This window comes from Myotis davidii, unplaced genomic scaffold (assembly GCF_000327345.1).
Source record: "Myotis davidii unplaced genomic scaffold, ASM32734v1 scaffold129, whole genome shotgun sequence".
Classification (NCBI taxonomy): Eukaryota; Metazoa; Chordata; class Mammalia; order Chiroptera; family Vespertilionidae; genus Myotis; species Myotis davidii.
The window spans coordinates 1,069,370-1,086,872 of NW_006383019.1; the positions used below are offsets into that span (position 1 = coordinate 1,069,370).

Genomic DNA, 17,503 nt, shown 5'->3' on the forward strand with positions numbered 1-17,503 from the left:
AGCAAAATCGCATATCAGCCGAGCATACACCCAGCAGCGCTGCTGATGCCTGAACGGTATGTGGAATGAAGTGGGCAGGCATCGGGAGGCCACTATGGCACGGGGCAAGCACTATGGGCAGTCTATCTGAAGTGTACCTGGCGTATAAGACGACCCCCCACTTGGAGGCATATTTTTCAGGGCCAAAAAATCGTCTTATACGCCGGCAAATATGGTAATCAGTCCTTGCCTGTGTATGAAATTGTATACAAAGTTATTGTTATAATAGCAGAGGATGAGAAATAAGCCAAATGCCCACCAGTAAGGGACTGATTTATTATAGATTATCTCTGACAATGGAGCATCTTCCAAAAAAGAGTAAGGCAGCTCTCTATGTCCTGAGGTAGAAGATTGTTTAGTTTATTATAAAGTGAAAAGAGTGATGAAGAGTGTTATTAGCAGTGGTTCTCAGGTGTGGTTTGTGGCTCCCTTTTTATAGGGTCCATGAGGAAAAAACTATTTTCATAATAATACTAGGATATTGTTTGCTTTTTCACTGCATTGGTACATATACTGATAGTGCAAAACCAGTGATGGAAAAATTGCTGGTGCCTTAAAACGCCTCAAGCTAGTGGCCCCCATCTATACTGTTAGTCTTTGTGTTCTTTATCACACACTTGCAGTACCAAAGAATGTCTTTGATAAAGCAGTAAAAATTAATTATTTTTCTTTGAAAATCTTCGCCTTGAATGGAATGTAGGCATAAAGTACTTTGCTGCACATTGGAGTAGTTGTCTTAAGGAAAAGCACTCGTATGATTGTTTTAGTTGCTAGCTGAACTAGCCACTTTTTCATGAGCACCATTCTTAAAGAACAAAACTATGATTATGGATATTTGGCAGCCATTTCGTAAAAAATGAACTAAGTTTGTAACTTTATAGAAAACAAATGACATAAGATTTGAGCTCCTGAACAAAAATTAGAATTTTGGAAAACTTGTATTCATCATTGTGATCTTGACAGCTCCTGTTACATCTTGACAGCCATTTCTAAGATGTATGGTGGTCTTTTGATGTGAATGTGACTTTTTAATATTGTATAATGTGTCAACATTTGGAATATCTGCATAACTCAGTCAACCAATATTTTTTTAAAAATATATTTTTATTGATTTCAGAGAGGAAGGGAGGGGGAGAAGAAAGAGACATAAATGATGAGAGAGAATCATTGATTGGCTGCCTCCTGCATGACTCTGCTGGGGATTGAGCCTGAAATCCAGGCATGTGCCCTAACTGGAAATTGAACCGCGACCTTCTGTTTCAGAGGTTCGATGTTCAACCACTGAGCGACACCAGCCAGGCTCAACCAATGTTTTCCAAGTGATCAAATGTAACAGAATACAGAATCTCACTGACGTGGTTTCTAATTCCATGCTGTGAATAGTCTTTCAGAAATGATGACTTGCTGAGTTTTTATGTAGCATCACAGAGAAGTATCTGAAAAGGCTACCAAAATATTTCTCCCCTTTCCAGTTACATATCTGTGTTAAGTCTGGGTTTCCTTCATATACTACACCCAATGTTATACAGATTGAATGTAGAAATAGTTTTGAGAATCCACTTGTCATCTATTCAATCAGATATTAAGATTTGCAAAAATGTAAAATAATGTCACACTTCTCACTAACTTATTTTGTTTTGGAAGACATAATTATTTTTCATAATTATGTTACCTGTGATAAGTTATTTTTAATGAATTGATAATTGTAAAATTTCTGTTTAATTTCTACTACAGTAAATATCAGCTTGTATGTTGCATGAACAAAATCTCTCTGGGATCGTCAGTAATTTTAAAAGTATAATGAGGTACTAACACCCCCAAATTTGAAAATGGTTGGTACAGCCCAGCTGCTCAGTGGTTGAGCATCAACCCATGAACCAGAGGTCACTGGTTTGGTTTGGTTTGGTTTGGTTTGGTTTGGTTTGGTTCGGTTTGGCACAAGCCCGGGTTGTGGGCTCAATCCCCAGCAGGAGGCACTCAGGAGGTGATCGATTGATGTTGATGCTTTTCTATACATCAGTGTTTCTGTCTCTCCTTTTCCCTTCCTCTCACTCTAAAATCAATAAAAACATTTAAAAAATCCACTAGATACCAGTTTGAGCATTAAAGAAAAGAACTATTGAGTGCTAGTTCATTTTAAAAATGAGAGAGAAAATGGCTGGTATATATAACATTATCTTTTCTAAAGATGAAAGTATGATTATACAGTGGGCTTTTGAACAACACAGAGGTTAGGGCACCAATTCCCTGTGCGATTGAAAATTCGACTCCCCCAAAACTTAACTACTAATAGCCTACTGTTGACCAGAAGCCTTACCATATAAATAGTCGATTAATATACGTTGATTAACATAAATAGTTGATTAACATTGTGTATGTTATATATATTATATGCTGTATTCTTATAATAAAGTAAGCTAGAGAGAAGAAAATACTAAAATCATAAGAGAAAATACATTTACAGTATTTATTGAAAAAAATGTATATAGGTGGACGCGCACAGTTCAAACCTGTGTTGTCCAGGGGCCGGCAGTGTGTGCAGTGCCGGGTGTGCCTGCAGTGAATTAGGAGCTCTGGAAGGATCAGAGGCTAAAATGGGGAGCCTTGTGCATAAGGTGGAGGGAGTGCTGGGAATTAGGAGAAGGGGTACTAGGGGGAGAGGGCGACTTCACTGTATGATGTTACGCACTTTTATACTTGTGCCATGTGACTGTGTTAATATTTTTAAAAAATCTACTCCATGGCATATTTCTAGGACGTTTTAGGAAAAAAAGACAATAAAGAGAGTCCTAGAACCTGTCAGAGGGAGTCATTTTCTTTTTCTTCCCAGGTCTGCAGTGGTGCGAAGGTCCAACACCAGCCCTATGGGCTTCCTCCGGGTGGGAGCCGGCTCCCCAGCGCCCGCAGATACAGCACAGACAGTCGGACGAAGACTCTCCACTGGGTCTTCCAGGCCTTATTCACCTTCCCCTCTGGGTACGAGTTTAAAGCAGTTGTCTTCAACCTTTTTACTGCCAGATCTGACCTGGCACTCTCTATGGGACCGTTGGCTCACCGTGGCAAAGAGTCTCAGCTGGCTGGGACCATATCCCACCCCCCTGGGTACACCCTGCCCCTTAGTCCCGCTCGAGAACCTCTGGGTAAATCTGTTAGGACGTCCATTGGAAATATAATACAGATGGATCTTTTGCATAAAAAGTATCTCCTTTGGGTTTGGGCTCTAAACACAAAGTCAGAAAATCTAGGTTAAAGTACATAAAACCCCTGCCCTACATACCACTCAGATTTCTGAGGATTAAAAGACAGTCGTGTACCTAACAGCACTGCCTGTGACCAGGGAGGGATGCGGCGGTAGCCTCGTTACAGTCTGCCACCTCCTGGGAACTATGTACAGCAGAGGAACAGCTAAAACAGCAGAAACACAGCAGCAACAACAAAACCCAAACAAACATAAAAACAAGCCTTAAAGCGTACGTTTAGTGAAAGTAAGACAAAGAGAGACCAGAGCAACTGGGATTGCAGAATTTGTGTAAAACAACATCCGTGTGGTGGGGAAGAAAAGGTAGTACAGAGAGGGCCCAGTGGGGGCAGATCTCAAAATTGAAAAAACAAAAAAACAACGCAAAACTTTTTACACACACACGCACACACATTTCTCAAGGGAGAGGGCCGCCACCCTCGGCCAAGACTGCTGGAGTAGGATTCAGAGGGAATGGGAAGGTTGGGAGGAGGCAGAGCAAGGACGGTGCCCAGAAGCCCTGATTTCAAAACCATAGTGATGATGTTTAAAAAAGAAATCCACAAAAAAACGTTGACCACCACCTCACTGTTGAAATGGTTTTGAAGCTGTTTTTAGCTGATATTTTTTTTTCAAACAAAATCTTGGCTCTGCCTCATCCTTCAGCAGCTCTTCAGGCACTCCAAGGTTTCCAGAGAAATGTTCCAAAACTTATCCTTGAACTCGGGAAAAGTATCTTCCTCGGGGTCTGCTAAGCCTTTGCCTGCCGACCTAATCCCTTGGCGGTGCCTCTTCCTCTTTGTAGACATAGGTCTCTTGCTCCTTAAATCACCTGAAGTCTTCGCCAGCTCTCCTTTTTATTGGTTTGGGTCCTGAGAGGTACATGCAAAGAAGGTAGATGCAGAGATGTGCAAGAGAGATTGGGGGACACCTGTGCTGGATAAAGGGGAGGAAGCAGGAGTTCACAGGGAGCCCCCCGAGACTGCCATGCAGATGCGACCATCTGAGGGAAAGGAAGGAAGGAGGAGTCCTGGCTACAGTGAGGGCTCAGAGAGGTTAGCCCGGCTGAAAGGGTGTCCCCATGCACGGAGTTGTCCAAATTTCCTGACCTGCTTGAAGAGGCCTGAATGAATGCCTCGAACATAAGCAGTCAGTGGCTGGGAGCCCTGGGGAGCAGAAATGGGGTGGATTCAGAGGGACAGTAGCGGGGCTGTCATTCAGCTCCACAAGCCCCCAACTCTGTGGACAGACTGTACTTCCCTGTTTTAAGGACATACTTGTGGCAGACACTGATTGTACATGGCTTTCTTTCCTATTGATCTTGTTTTAAGAGTATAGGTACTTTTGATCCTAGTATGCCCAGTATCCAGCACAGTGGTTGTTTAGCTGAGCTAAATGTTTGCTGAGTAAATTTTGTAAACTACAATGTACTGTGCAGTCTGCATGTATTGCCTGTCTCCATTCTTAGCTGGTTTTGAAGCATTTCTCTGCCCTGCCCCTGTTCCCTCTTTGCAGTTGGTGCCATTCCAGAGCCATGGAGTCAGTGCTGCTGTGGGCGCCCGCAGGGCCAGGAGTCCGGGAGGAGGAACTCTTCAGGTAGGAGACGGAGTTGGCATATTAATAACTGTAGTCCTATTATGAACTAGAGGTCCGGTGCACAAATTAGTGCACAGGTGGGGTACGGCCACAGGGTGTGGGAGGCTGGAGGGGTCACGGGTAGTTGGCGGGCTTGGCCCGCCCCCAATTGGGGCAATCGGGGGCCGGGCTGTGGGTGGTTGGCCAGCCCAGCCCCCTGGTCGAACTCCCAATCGAGGGGACAATTTGCATATTAGCCTTTTATTATATAGGATGGATTTGAGTTACGTTTTTCTAGTCTTATCAAAAAAACAGAATCGGTGCCCAGTTGGTGTGGCCATTTGTTTTTGGGTATATGATTCTTTTATGAAAATAAGTCTTAGGAATTAAGTAACTTAGCTAAATTTTGGTCATTGTCACAGATAATGAAAACCTAGGTAATGAAATTTTGTTGCTTTGATTAATACTATTTTTTTTAATCCTTATTGTTGACAGTATTATGTAGATGCAAATGTAGCTGACCCCTTCTAGCTCACCCCTGTCCCCAAGTAATACTATTCTTGATAAGAACTACTAGTTAGCATCAAATAAAAAACAAATATAGATGTTTATTTGCTTTATTATGTACCATATATGCCTCCAAAGATGTGTGTAAATCGTGCTTTTTAAAGTCAAATCTTTCTGTACGTGCATTTGAGGAGTTGGCTAGTTAAAGGAACTCTGATCCTTGGGAAAGCATACAAATTAGCTTTCCGGGCCATAACACTTTGCCACTAATTTTACTTTTGTGCATATGCGCATGTACACACATGCATATATATACCTGTGCCTGTGTGTGTGTGGCAGAACCCTGTTATGAAAAGTTAAATATCAAATTCAGTATGAAGTTAGCCAGGAGTGGTCAGTAGCAAAAGCTCCTATTGATGCCGAAACCGGTTTGGCTCAGTGGATAGAGCGTCGGCCTGTAGACTGAAATGTCCCAGGTTCGATTCCGGTCAAGGGCATGTACCTGGGTTGCGGGCACATCCCCAGTAGGAGGTGTGCAGGAGGCAGCTGGTCGATGTTTCTCTCTCATCGATGTTTCCAACTCTCTATCTCTCTCCCTTCCTCTCTGTAAAAAATCAATAAAATATATTAAAAAAAAAAAAAAGCTCCTATTGATGTCAGTTTTTAGAAAGATGATGGTTATAGATCACTGAGAAGATTTGTATGTTCTTAATATTATCGGTGGTAGTTTGGCTTAGAAGTGCCAAAGAATTTGTAAGTGGAGCTCAAGGCTTAGTGGACCTTAAGTTGGCAGCAACCAGGTTTGTGTGGGTGAAGTCCCTTATTGTTGCCAACTGCTCAGCATATCAAGACTGTCTCCCAGGCCCCTGGTAGGTATCCCCGTAGAGTCAAAAATATCTGAAGATTTTTTATTGATTCTTAAAAAGAGAGGAAGGGAGAGAGCGAGACAAACATTGATGTGAGAATGACACATCGCGTGGCTACCTCCTGCACACCCCCTCCTGGGGACTGGGCACATAACCTGGGTGTGTGCCCTGACCGGGAAGCGAATTAGCAACCTTTGGGTGCATGGGATGATGTCCAGCCAACTGAGGCACATCGGCCAGGGCCATAAGCTTGTTAATTTTAAACAAATAAAATCAAATTCAGGAACACTGTATTATCTAATTCTCTTTACATATCTTTTTTTTTAAGAAAGGAAGAAAGGGTTATTCTGGGTTCGTTTGGAAAGTTTATTTTAGTTGAGGTGTGAGAAAAGGGAATAATCACATTATTAAACCCAAGTATGTGTTTATGTAAAGGACGGAGATGATCCTGTGCGTTCTCGGTGCTTGTTGTTTTGGTCCTACTTAGACCTCGCATTAATCTGAGTTATTTGCTAGCTGTTGATAAAGCAGCTAATATACCCGTTACCCACTTCTGTCTCCTGAGAATATCAGTGACAATGTTCTTGTCCCTGATTTGTAAAGGATGCCATAAAAATAGTCTCCCACCAAGTAAAGGCTTTCATTGAAATTCTCATTTTAAGAATTGTCTTCTTGCCCTGGCTGGTTTGGCTCAGTGGATAGAGCGTTGGCCTGCAGACCAAAGGGTCCCAGGTTTGATTCCGGTCAAGGGCACATACCTGGGTTGCGGACTCAATCCCCAGTAGGGGGCATGTAGGAGGCAGCCAATCAATGATTCTCTCTCATCATTGATGTTTCTCTCCCTCTCCCTCTTTGAAATGGAAGGGAGGTGGAGAGGTGGGGAGGGAGGGAGGGGGGAGGGGGGGAGAACTGTTCTCTTAATCCTTATGTTTGTGCCACGTGCTTCTTCCCACTGGGTAACACTGCGCCTGTTTTCTTGGTAGGTTCTTCAGTGCCGCAGGCGCAGTCACCACAGTCTTTCTTCTTGGGTGCTAGGCTGCAGAGCGCCCCCAGCCTCACTGACATCTACCAGCACAAGCAGAAGCTCAGAAAGCAGCACTCCGACCCCGTGTGCCCGTCCCACACGGGGGCTGGGTGCAGTCACTCCCCGCAGCCCAGTCGGCCGGGCAGCCTGGGGACTTCTCCCACCAAACACCTGGGGTCCTCTCCACGGAGTTCTGACTGGTTCTTTAAAACCCCTTTACCAACAATCATTGGCTCTCCTACCAAGGTGTGTTGATGAAACCTTTGTAGGGGTTCCGGCTTTATTAGGTTAACATTGTGAAGTGGACGGATGAAGAGCCAGTTCAACAACAGACCACAAGAGAAATTGAAATGGAGGTCTTTTACTCACAACTCCTGAAAGAGACACCTGCACATCCTGGGCAGGGGCGGGTCGGGGGGGTTGCCCAGATGGTGTGCAGCTAGGAAGAGGCAGGGTCTGGGTGCATGCCTTTATTGGGGTTCATGGGTAGAGTGTTTCGGGTTCCTGGCTAAGGCTAGATTGCTCAATTCAAACCAAAGAGCTGGGTTCTGGTGAGCTCCATAGGGGTCTTACCTAAGGGGAGGTGGGGCGTCGCCTCAGGAGCTGACATTTGCTCGTGATGTGCGGGCTGCTAGCTGGGGCGTGCGCTTACAGGCAGGTGTCAGTTTAAGGTCCCTGCAGTCCACTTGGCCAAACAGAATGGATGCAGAGACAGTGATACCATGGAATAGCTGAACTGAGCTCTCTACAATAGGTCATGAACTAGTATGGAAAGGACTTACGATGAGAAGAGCTACAATTTAATGAGCACTTGCTATGTGCCAGGTACAGTGTAGGCCCTTGACTTGAATGCTTTATGTACATTATCCCACTGAGGTGCCCACGGTTAGAGGCTGTAAGTGGAAGGGCCAGTATTTTAATCCAGTTCTGACCGACTCCAGAGTCAGTGCTCCTGGCTCCTGGGCTATGCAGCCTGCCAGTACTGAATGCTTTGCCCATCGCAATAACCAGCTTACGTGTTTCTTTAGACCACAGCTCCTTTCAAAATCCCCAAAACACAAGCATCTTCCAACCTGCTAGCGTTGGTTCCTCGCCATGGGCCTTCTGAAGGGCAATCTAAAGATGGGGATGACCCACGAGAATGCTCTCATTGTCTCTTACTACCAGGAAGGGAGAGGCAGACGTCTGAGCAGCAAAGCAAGGCACTGTTTGGCAGGTAAAAAACACTGTTTCCTTCCAGCTTTAAACATGAAAACTGCCCTGCTGGTGTGGCTCAATGGTTGAGCATTGGCCCATTAACCAGGAGGTCACGGTTCAATTCCTGGTCAGGGCACATGCCTGGCTTGATGCTCGTAGGGGGCATTAAGGAGGCAATCGTTGTTTCTGTCTATCTCTATCCCTCTTCCTTCCTCTCTCTAAAATCAATAAAAATGTATTTCAAAATTAAAAAAATAAACATGAAAACTACCATAGTACATATATTTCTGTTACAAAACAACCAGACCAAATGAGTAGCTGGATATGAACTGTATACATTTAGAGTCTGAAAACCGTAGATGCTTCCTGTAGCTGGAAATACAGAGCTCTGCTGAATTTCCTGAATAGCCTATTTCTGCCTCTTGTTTATATTGGTTAATGAAGTTTATCTCTACCTTGAATTGTTATCTATTTTTGTCTCCTTGTTCTCTGGCTTCGCATTAACCCTTTTATGGCTTGGCTTAAATCCTTATTATTTACGTGTGGATTTTTCATTATTAAAATCACTCCTCTTTTTAGATCTGTCAGTACTGGGAAACTATCTGATCAACAAGTCAAGACACCTTTAGGTGGACATCAGGGCAGCACAGACAGTTTAAATGCAGAACGACCAATGGATATAGGTAAGAGAGAACTATTTGTTTTTGAGGGGGATGGGAGCAGGTAATTAGAAGTGTGGCATTGGTCTCTCTGGGCAAGTCCAGGTGCCAGCAGGCTCCTGCAGGCTCTGGGGAGGGTGTGCTTCCTTGCCTTCTCCAGCTTCTGGACACAGCTCTCATCCCTGCTCAGCCCCTTCCGTCTGGAAGTCAGCAGTGGCCAGCCTAGATTCTGACCTGCCTCCCTATTCTGCACTTAAAGGACCCTGTGGTTACATGGGACCCACTGGGTTATCTCTATGTTAAGGTCAGTTGGTTAGCAATTCTAGTTCTACCTGCAACTTTCATTTCCTTTTGGCATGTAAGATAATCTATGCAAAGGTTCCATGGCTTAGGACATGGGCTGGAGGTAATTATTCTACCTACCTGCTTCTAATGATTGATCATGAGCTTACTGGCCCAGATTTCTTTATCCTGTCCTTGTCCTTTTGTCTTTCTCAGTAGCCTATCAGGACAGGGACTTGTTCCATATCTTGATGACCAATGGCCTATGAGTTGAAGGAATTCTGACCAACATCATTTTTTATCAGTAGGATAATACTGGCTAAAGTTAGGCTAAACACTCATGCATTCTTAACTATTTCTTATACAGCAAGGAGTTCCAATAAAGACCCACAGGTCACTGAGATCCCTGGCCCTTGCATAGCTGTTCCAAGGGCTGTTACGTCTGTAGACCCACATTTAGATTCCAGACCTAACCCAGACTTGGATTTTAGGAATCTGTACCTAAATTTCAGAATCACTATTGTAGCCTCTTTAGTCTTGTTTTCTCTATAACAGTGGGGCCTTGACTTACGAGTTTAATTTGTTCCGTGACGGAGCTCGTAACTCAAATTACTCGTATGTCAAATCTTAAAGTGAACGAGTGAGACACGTGATGCTGGGCTGATGTGGCGTTCACTGTGACGTTTGCTGGGCCAACTAGCGGGGGCGTATCTGAAGCTGGCTCATAACCCGAATTTTAGCTCGCAACTCAAAGCAAAAAATCGGCCAAGAGACGGCTCGTATCTCGAAAAACTCGTTAGTCTCCTTTGTTGCCACAGGCCGACACTCTATCCACTGAGGCAAACTGGCTAGGGCTATAATTTTTTAAAAGTCATATTTGTCAAGTTGTTTTCACAGTAGTAAGAAATAGGTAAATAGCCAAAACTGGTTTGACTCAGTGGATAGAGCGTCGGCCTGCGGACTGAAGGGTCCCGGGTTCGATTCCGGTCAAGGGCATGTACCTTGGTTGCGGGCACATCCCCAGTGGGAGATGTGCAGGAGGCAGCTGATCGATGTTTCTCTCTCATTGATGTTTCTAACTCTCTATCTCTCTCCCTTCATCTCTAAAAAATCAATAAAATATATTTAAAAAAAAAAGAAATGGGTAAATATATAGTCTCTTTAATATCTCAGAGTTTTTACTGTTTTACACACCTTTAGGCATGCCAAATATATAGAGCTAGTGTAGGAATTTGAAGAAGCCACAAAGAATTTCTGAGAATTGGTTTCCTCTGGGGCCAAGGTGTTGTGTGACCTAGGAGCTGTGACTTGGGAACTACAGGCAGAGGTCTCCTGTGACACACTATCATTTTTTAATTGATTTTCCCATGAGCATCCGAAGGAGGGAATACCTGGACTAGCAGATAACTGATTGAACATGATCTCTGATCCGAAGGGCATATGCCTAAGGTGTGGACTTTTTGGTATTCATCATGCTTGGTGCTCTAAGCTTCCTGGAGCTGTGGTTGGGTTTTGTCATTAATTTTGAAAAATTCTCGGTCATTAGTACTTCATATATTTCTGCTGTTTCTTTTCTCTTTCTTTGCCTTCTGATATTCCCATTGTGCATATGGTACTCCGTTATAGTCGTCCACAGTTCTTGGGTATTCTGTGGTTTTTGTTTCTTTCATTCTTCTTCCTCTTTGCTTTTCAGTTTTGGAAGTTCCTATTGACATATCTCCAAGCTGATTCTCCCCTCAGCCATGTCCAGGCTACGATGAGCTCATCAAATTCCTTATTCATTGGTGTTTCAGTGATTTTTACTTGTAACATTTCCTTTTCTCGAGTGTCCTTCTCTCTACTTAGGTTACCCATCTGTTCTTTTTTATTTTTTTTATTTTTATTGATTTTTTACAGAGAGGAAGGGTGAGAGATAGAGAGCTTGCAACATTGATGAGAGAGAAACATCGATCAGCTGCCTCCTGCACATCTCCTACTGGGGATGTGCCCACAACCCAGGTACATGCCCTTGACTGGGATCGAACCTGGGACCTTTCAGGCCGCAGGCTGACGCTCTATCCACTGAGCCAAACCGGTTTCAGCCCCATCTGTTCTTACATGTTGTTTACTTTCTCCATTAGAGCCCTTAGCTCAATTTCCGTACCATCACAGTCTTCATTTTGGGGGGACAGTGCCCTTAGGCATGAACTTCCCCATGTTCTGTTTCAAATAAAGTCAGTTTCCTTGGAAGAGTTTCAGAATTCTCCGTTCTATGTGCTTTTTACCAAAAGTCACTAGAAACTGGGACAATTTTTTGAAAACAGCTTGCTTGAATGATTATATTATGTAGAATGACTTTTTCTAATGCTCTTTTAGAAAGAAATTTAAATTTCATAGAGCTTTTGAGTTCTACATGAATAGGTATTAAGTTCAAGTTTGTGCATGTGAAACCAGATCTTTATTTCTTACTTTTTAGGCATGCCCTGGCCAGTGTGGTTCAGTTGGTTGAGCAGAGATGAGAGAATCATTGCACCAAAAGGTCGCCGGTTTGTTTCCCAGTCAGGGCACGTGCCCAGGTTGTGGGTTTGATCCTGGGTCAGGGTGCACACAGAAGGCGATTGATATTTCTCTTTCTCTCCTTTTCCCTCTCCCTCTTCTTCTCCCACTCTCTCTAAAATCAATAATAAAAACATACTTAAAAAATTTTTAGCCATAAAATACATTTTTTATAACTTATTCTTTTTTCTCTCTTCCACATGAATTTTATTATCATCATTTGAAATTATAATTTTTTTCTAATCATGAAATTTCAGTTTCTGGAAATAAAGTTACTGATAGTAGGAAATAGGAAAAACTTAAGCCTTAGTGAAAAAAATAGGGTCATTAGCTCTGAAAGTATACCCATGACCATCTTTAAATACTTTTATACCTAATAGAGTAAAATCATGAAGATATTACATTAAGTGACAGCGTACCTATGTCACTTTGTACATTTTGTGTAACAGTAGGTACTGTTAATTACTTCCCACTTGTTCCTTGCTCCCTGGAAGGTTTTATGAACCCACATTTTTGCTGTTAAGTCCATGCTTTAAATGTGCTATGCTCTGTTGCAGAGAAGATGGACATTGAGAGGCAGTTTTTTTTCTGTATCTGGTTCAGTCTCTCCTTTAAATTCATGATGTATGTAGTTAACTCCTGCCTCCATTCTGTGGCCTCAGAAATGTAATGTGTTTCAGATGCTTGAGTGTGGAAACGCTTTGGACATCTTTTCTTGATTCTGCTTAGTTTGGTGGATGGGAGATTTTTCACCTTCTCTTCGTTCAGCCCAACTTCAGCCCATTAAGCCCCTTCGACACCTGTTGCAGCTCCCTGTCTTCCTGCAGTTGTAAGGGTGCGATTCTAAGGCATCAATATACTTTCACTCAATTTTCAACATCCTTCTGTAGCTCTGTTGCTATGGAGACTCCTGATCTACCTTCAGCTTTACCTCAAATTTTTATCCCCTATTCTTGGTTTCCACTTTTTCAGATTATCCTCAACAGAATAATTGACTGCAGTTGATGTGTTTTGTTTTTTATCCTCACCTGAAGATACGTTTTTATTGATATTTTTTTTGAGAGAAAGAGAGAAACATTGATCGGTTGCCTCCTGCACATGCCCCAATTGGGGATTGAACCTGCAACCTTTTTTTAAAAAAAAACCCGTATTTTTATTTTATATTTACACAGAAGTAACTGAATACTGGGCTTTGGTGTGAAAAAGATTCATAGCCATGAAAAGATTACTATAAAATAGTTTTAATGGATATCTGTATTGAATGCTTACTGTAAAAACAAACAAACAATATAAAAGTGAAGGTCTCCCTATAATCCCACCCCCAGTATAAACACTATAAAGTAATGTGCCTTTCTGTGGCCGCCCCTGCAGGAGCCTGTGGTGTGGCCCTGGTGCCTCCTGGGGGAGCAGCAGCCAGCTCCAGGGCCGTCCTGTTCACTGTGGGGTCCCCTCCACACAGCACCACGGCCCCCACCCGGACCCACACGGTCCTTCGACCAAGGACAACCTCAGGTGAAAACTCGCCTCTAGTCTGTCTCATGCTTGGAGGGCGGTGTTCTGAGAATGGCATAGTGTGGCTAGATGGCTGGATCACGGAGCCGCTCTGGAGTTCAGCTTCTTTTTCCATTGACACAGAAATAACTATTTTCTTAAAGGGTTATAAGAAATAAATGAGGCAATATTTATTAAAACAACTTTATGAAGTAAAAGTACTTTGTTATATGCTTGTGTTATACTGAAGGCTGGTTTTAGTGCATCCAGGAAAGGTTTTAAAAATGACAGGTGGTTTCTCTTTGTTTTGTGTATTTTAAAACCTAATTTACCTTTTTTTTCCTTTGTAGTTTGGGTCCCAATCTTGGCACTTAATCCTACATTTAGACAGGATAGTAGATTGGGTTTATCATTTATACTCTATAAACAGATTATTAATACCAAAACTTGAGAGAATATTTAGATTGGACTTGAAATGAGCCATCATTTACATTACTTTATAGATTACACCTTGTGTCCTTTAAGTTCTCTCATGCTAAATAAGTTACTAATCAAGATTCAATAGATCAGTAAGCAAAGGATATAAATAGACCACAAGAGAGCAAGTAGAGCTAATAATCTTGTTTTTAAGATTGAAAAAGTATTAAATAAGAAGAAGCTTTCATTCTAAGAAAGCAACATTTGATGCCTGTTAACTAAGCTAGCGTTCAGAGCAGAGGCTCCCGGGCTGTGTGGTTAGCGGGCTCTGTGCCGGCTCACAGCTGCTGCACAGAGTGGTGGCGGTTCTTACAAAGCTGTTAAAAGTTTATGATACTTGCTCTGTGGTAATCCCATTCCTGTTTATCATACCTCTTTGGAGCATTAATCACAAGTGAATTACTGCCAAGAGTGGAAATTTACATTTTATTAGTGTTATTTTTGATATTAAAAGATCACAAATAGTATAAATGCTTTCAGATGAGCATTATGTATTCAAATTTAATTAACGACTATTGCATCCACTGAGTTTTATAATTATGAAAATGTGGAGAAACAGGAAGAAATGTATAAGCTATAAATTTGTTTATAGCAATATTTAAAAAGTAGCTATGATGACCTCTATAAGATATACATAATGACAAGGTGTAAAGGTTGACAGGCAAAATAAAAGCTATTCGTATGTTTCAGTAGGATCAGTGCTTCTCGTTGCGTGTTTCCTGTGTTTCTCTGGTAGTGGGAGCAGCATGAGGGACTGTGCACCTTGCTGGCACTGAGCCGCCATGTCCTGTCTCCTTGCAGTGGGCTCCAGCAGCTCGGGGGGCTCCCTGTGCTCCGCAAGCAGCCGCGTGTGTGTGGGCTCCCCACCCGGGCCATGCTGGGGGCCATCCCCTCCGGGAGCAGAGGCGGCCCCCAGCCTGAGATACACGCCTTATGGGGCTTCGCCCCCCAGCCTGGAGGGGCTCATCACCTTTGAAGCGCCTGAGCTGCCGGAGGAGACGCTGATGGAGGTAGGGAAGAGAATCAGAACTCTGAAGTTTTCTTCTCTTTAACTGATCTTTTCTGTTTGAAAAACGTTGCTGGCGTATTTTCAGAATAGTGTTGACCATGGCACTCATCCATGGCAAGCTTTGGTTGATGGCAAGTGACACACATAGATTTTGTGTTCTTAGTTTTTTAATCTGAAGTTTATTTACTACTTGTAGGACTTCTGAAGTATAATCTTTCTCCTGAAACCATAACTTCTTATTCTTAAAGCTGCTTTTTCTTCATAAGATTGAAGTAATACACTTATAGTCAGGTTTTAAAAAAATAAACCATGATGCCAGGTTAGTGACTGACATTGGAAAGGAAACTGGCCAAGCAGACCGGTGCTCACTTAGGTTTGTAGAGCAGAGAAACATGATCGCAAGCTTGCTGAGCAGCAGTCCACAAAGAGGTGTGTTTTGTGACTCCAAAGACTACCTCCTCCACTGGCCTCTGGGCAGCATTCCGTGGGCTGTGCTGTCCTGTCCCTGAGTACAACGCCAGTGTAGTCTGCATTTCAATCTAAAATGGTTGCTTCTCTGGACCAACTGAAAAAGAAACTTTCTCTCAGTGCTGGGCCTCTAACATTGCTATCTTGTGTGAATGAGAATTACATATCTCACATAATAGACGGCATATAAAGCTTTAGTAGTGATCTTGCGGCAGGGTTAGTGGTGATTTTGAAAATGTGTAATACAATCTGAGACTGGGAAGGCAATCTTCAGAGGTTTTTCCATCTCCATCAACTTTGATGTAAATTGTGTCCACTGTGTGTGGGACGTCATGGGTATGTCTGTGTTGGAGCACGCGGTCCAGGTGCTGGCGTGGAGCGGACTTTCAGGAGTTGATTGGTTCATGCTCTTGTCTCTAGGGAAATGATTCTCTGGGAGAGGAAGAAACTTAGTCTCTTATTTCAGATTTGAAAATCTATTTATAGGTAAAAAATAATCTCCAAACAACGTTAACTTTAAAATACATTTTCACTGCATGCTATTGTGTCTGTCTATGCTTCCCTCTCTAACTGAAAAGATCACAGATGTTTAGAGCTTTGGTGTTAGGAATCGCTGTTAACTGAAAACCACCAGAAGTCAAGTTATAAGTCAGTAGCATTCACTAAACCATCAAGAAGAATGGTTTACTGTGCAGAATATCCTTGCAATCTTGGTATCTATTTTGTCATGGTTTGTCTTGTGTATAGTGATAGAATCATTTGGTGTTTCATTTTCTTCTGGTAAAAGCATGGTGACCTCGTATCTTTGAAGCTAAATTCTGTGGGTGCTCATATATACACACAAACGTGCTCACATCCACATTTGGTTTTATTTGTGTTTATATTCTCACTGGTTTCCTGGAATTTAAAAATGTCCATCTCCTTTGCTCACTCTGACATTGAGAAGTATAGACAGTGTCAGCAGTGCGTGGTCTGTGCACAGAGGTGAGCGTCACCTCTCCTTAACCTGCGAGTTTCTAAGACAAGCTGGCTTTGCTGCAGCGGGAACACACAGACACCCTGCGCCACCTGAGCACGATGCTGACGTTCACGGAGTGTGTGCTGGACCTGACAGCGGCGCGGGGCGGCCTCCCGGAGCTGTGCTCGTCCGCCGTCTCCTTGTACCAGGTCCAGGAGAGCGTGCTCGTGGACCAGATCAGCCAGCTGAGCAAGGACTGGGGGTAGGTACCTTTGCATTCATTTCCATGTTCTTGATGCTTCTGTAGTCCTGTCATCGCTAAAGGTCCCGTCTCGCTGCTCAGGCTTCAGGAAGGCCCTGAGTTACCTCGTCCTGCTAGATTCCACTGCATGGGCCCAGGCCTGAGGCTCCGCACCCTTAGTGTCGCCTTCTCCCTGTAGATTACATTGGGGAAGGTGCTGATGATACAGCGATCGCACTGATTTTTATCCGAGTGCGTCGTTGTGTTCAAAGTACACACATCTCTCTCCATGCCGAAACTTGGCCCTTCGGAGTCATTTGTGCATTAAAAATATCCCGGCGCGTGCCCTCCCCGTGGAGGGCTGTTGTCATGGTGCTGGGACGTGCAGAGCCGCGTCTGGTGGTGGCTCGCAGGCTAACGCTCACTTGCTGCCTTCTGTGCAGGCGGGTGGAGCAGCTGGTGTTGTACATGAAAGCGGCCCAGCTGCTGGCGGCGTCGCTGCATCTTGCTAAAGCCCAGATCAAGGCTGGGAAGCTGAGCCCGTCCTCGGCAGTGAAACAAGGTATGGGTGGCGTGCCGGGGCTGCCCCTCCCCATGACTCCAGCCAGGTTTTGGGTGAGGAGTCAGTTATTAAATATTCTTACATGGCAGAAGGTGCCAGCTTTTCTGTGTTTTGTTTTTGCCACTTAACTGATACGGAGAGCAGTCAGAAGCACTTTATCTCAATCCTCTCACGAAAAGAGAGCATATGAACCTTTCAGTCACTTTTTTAAATGATTGCTTAGTGTTACTTTCCTCAAATCAGCAGGACAGGTGCATGTCACTGCGATTTTATCTCTGGAGGAAAATTAAAATTCATTCTTTTTCAGTTGTCAAAAATATGAATGAACGATACAAATTGTGCATCACCATGTGCAAGAAACTTACAGAGAAGCTG

At 43.4% G+C, this 17,503-nt stretch overlaps 1 protein-coding gene across 1 annotated transcript in view; it reads left to right on the forward strand.

Moving 5' to 3' along the window:
- The window catches only part of ULK2 (unc-51 like autophagy activating kinase 2), a gene marked incomplete at its 5' end in the record, with an annotated part of 118,907 nt that overhangs the window by 94,688 nt on the left and 6,716 nt on the right, over nucleotides 1-17,503 (forward strand). The window contains 10 exon segments of the mRNA XM_015558349.1: nucleotides 2,870-3,015; nucleotides 4,793-4,873; nucleotides 7,209-7,495; nucleotides 8,278-8,465; nucleotides 9,026-9,129; nucleotides 13,294-13,434; nucleotides 14,692-14,900; nucleotides 16,409-16,587; nucleotides 17,010-17,128; nucleotides 17,436-17,503. Of these exon segments, the coding sequence (XP_015413835.1) occupies nucleotides 2,870-3,015; nucleotides 4,793-4,873; nucleotides 7,209-7,495; nucleotides 8,278-8,465; nucleotides 9,026-9,129; nucleotides 13,294-13,434; nucleotides 14,692-14,900; nucleotides 16,409-16,587; nucleotides 17,010-17,128; nucleotides 17,436-17,503 (1,522 nt within the window).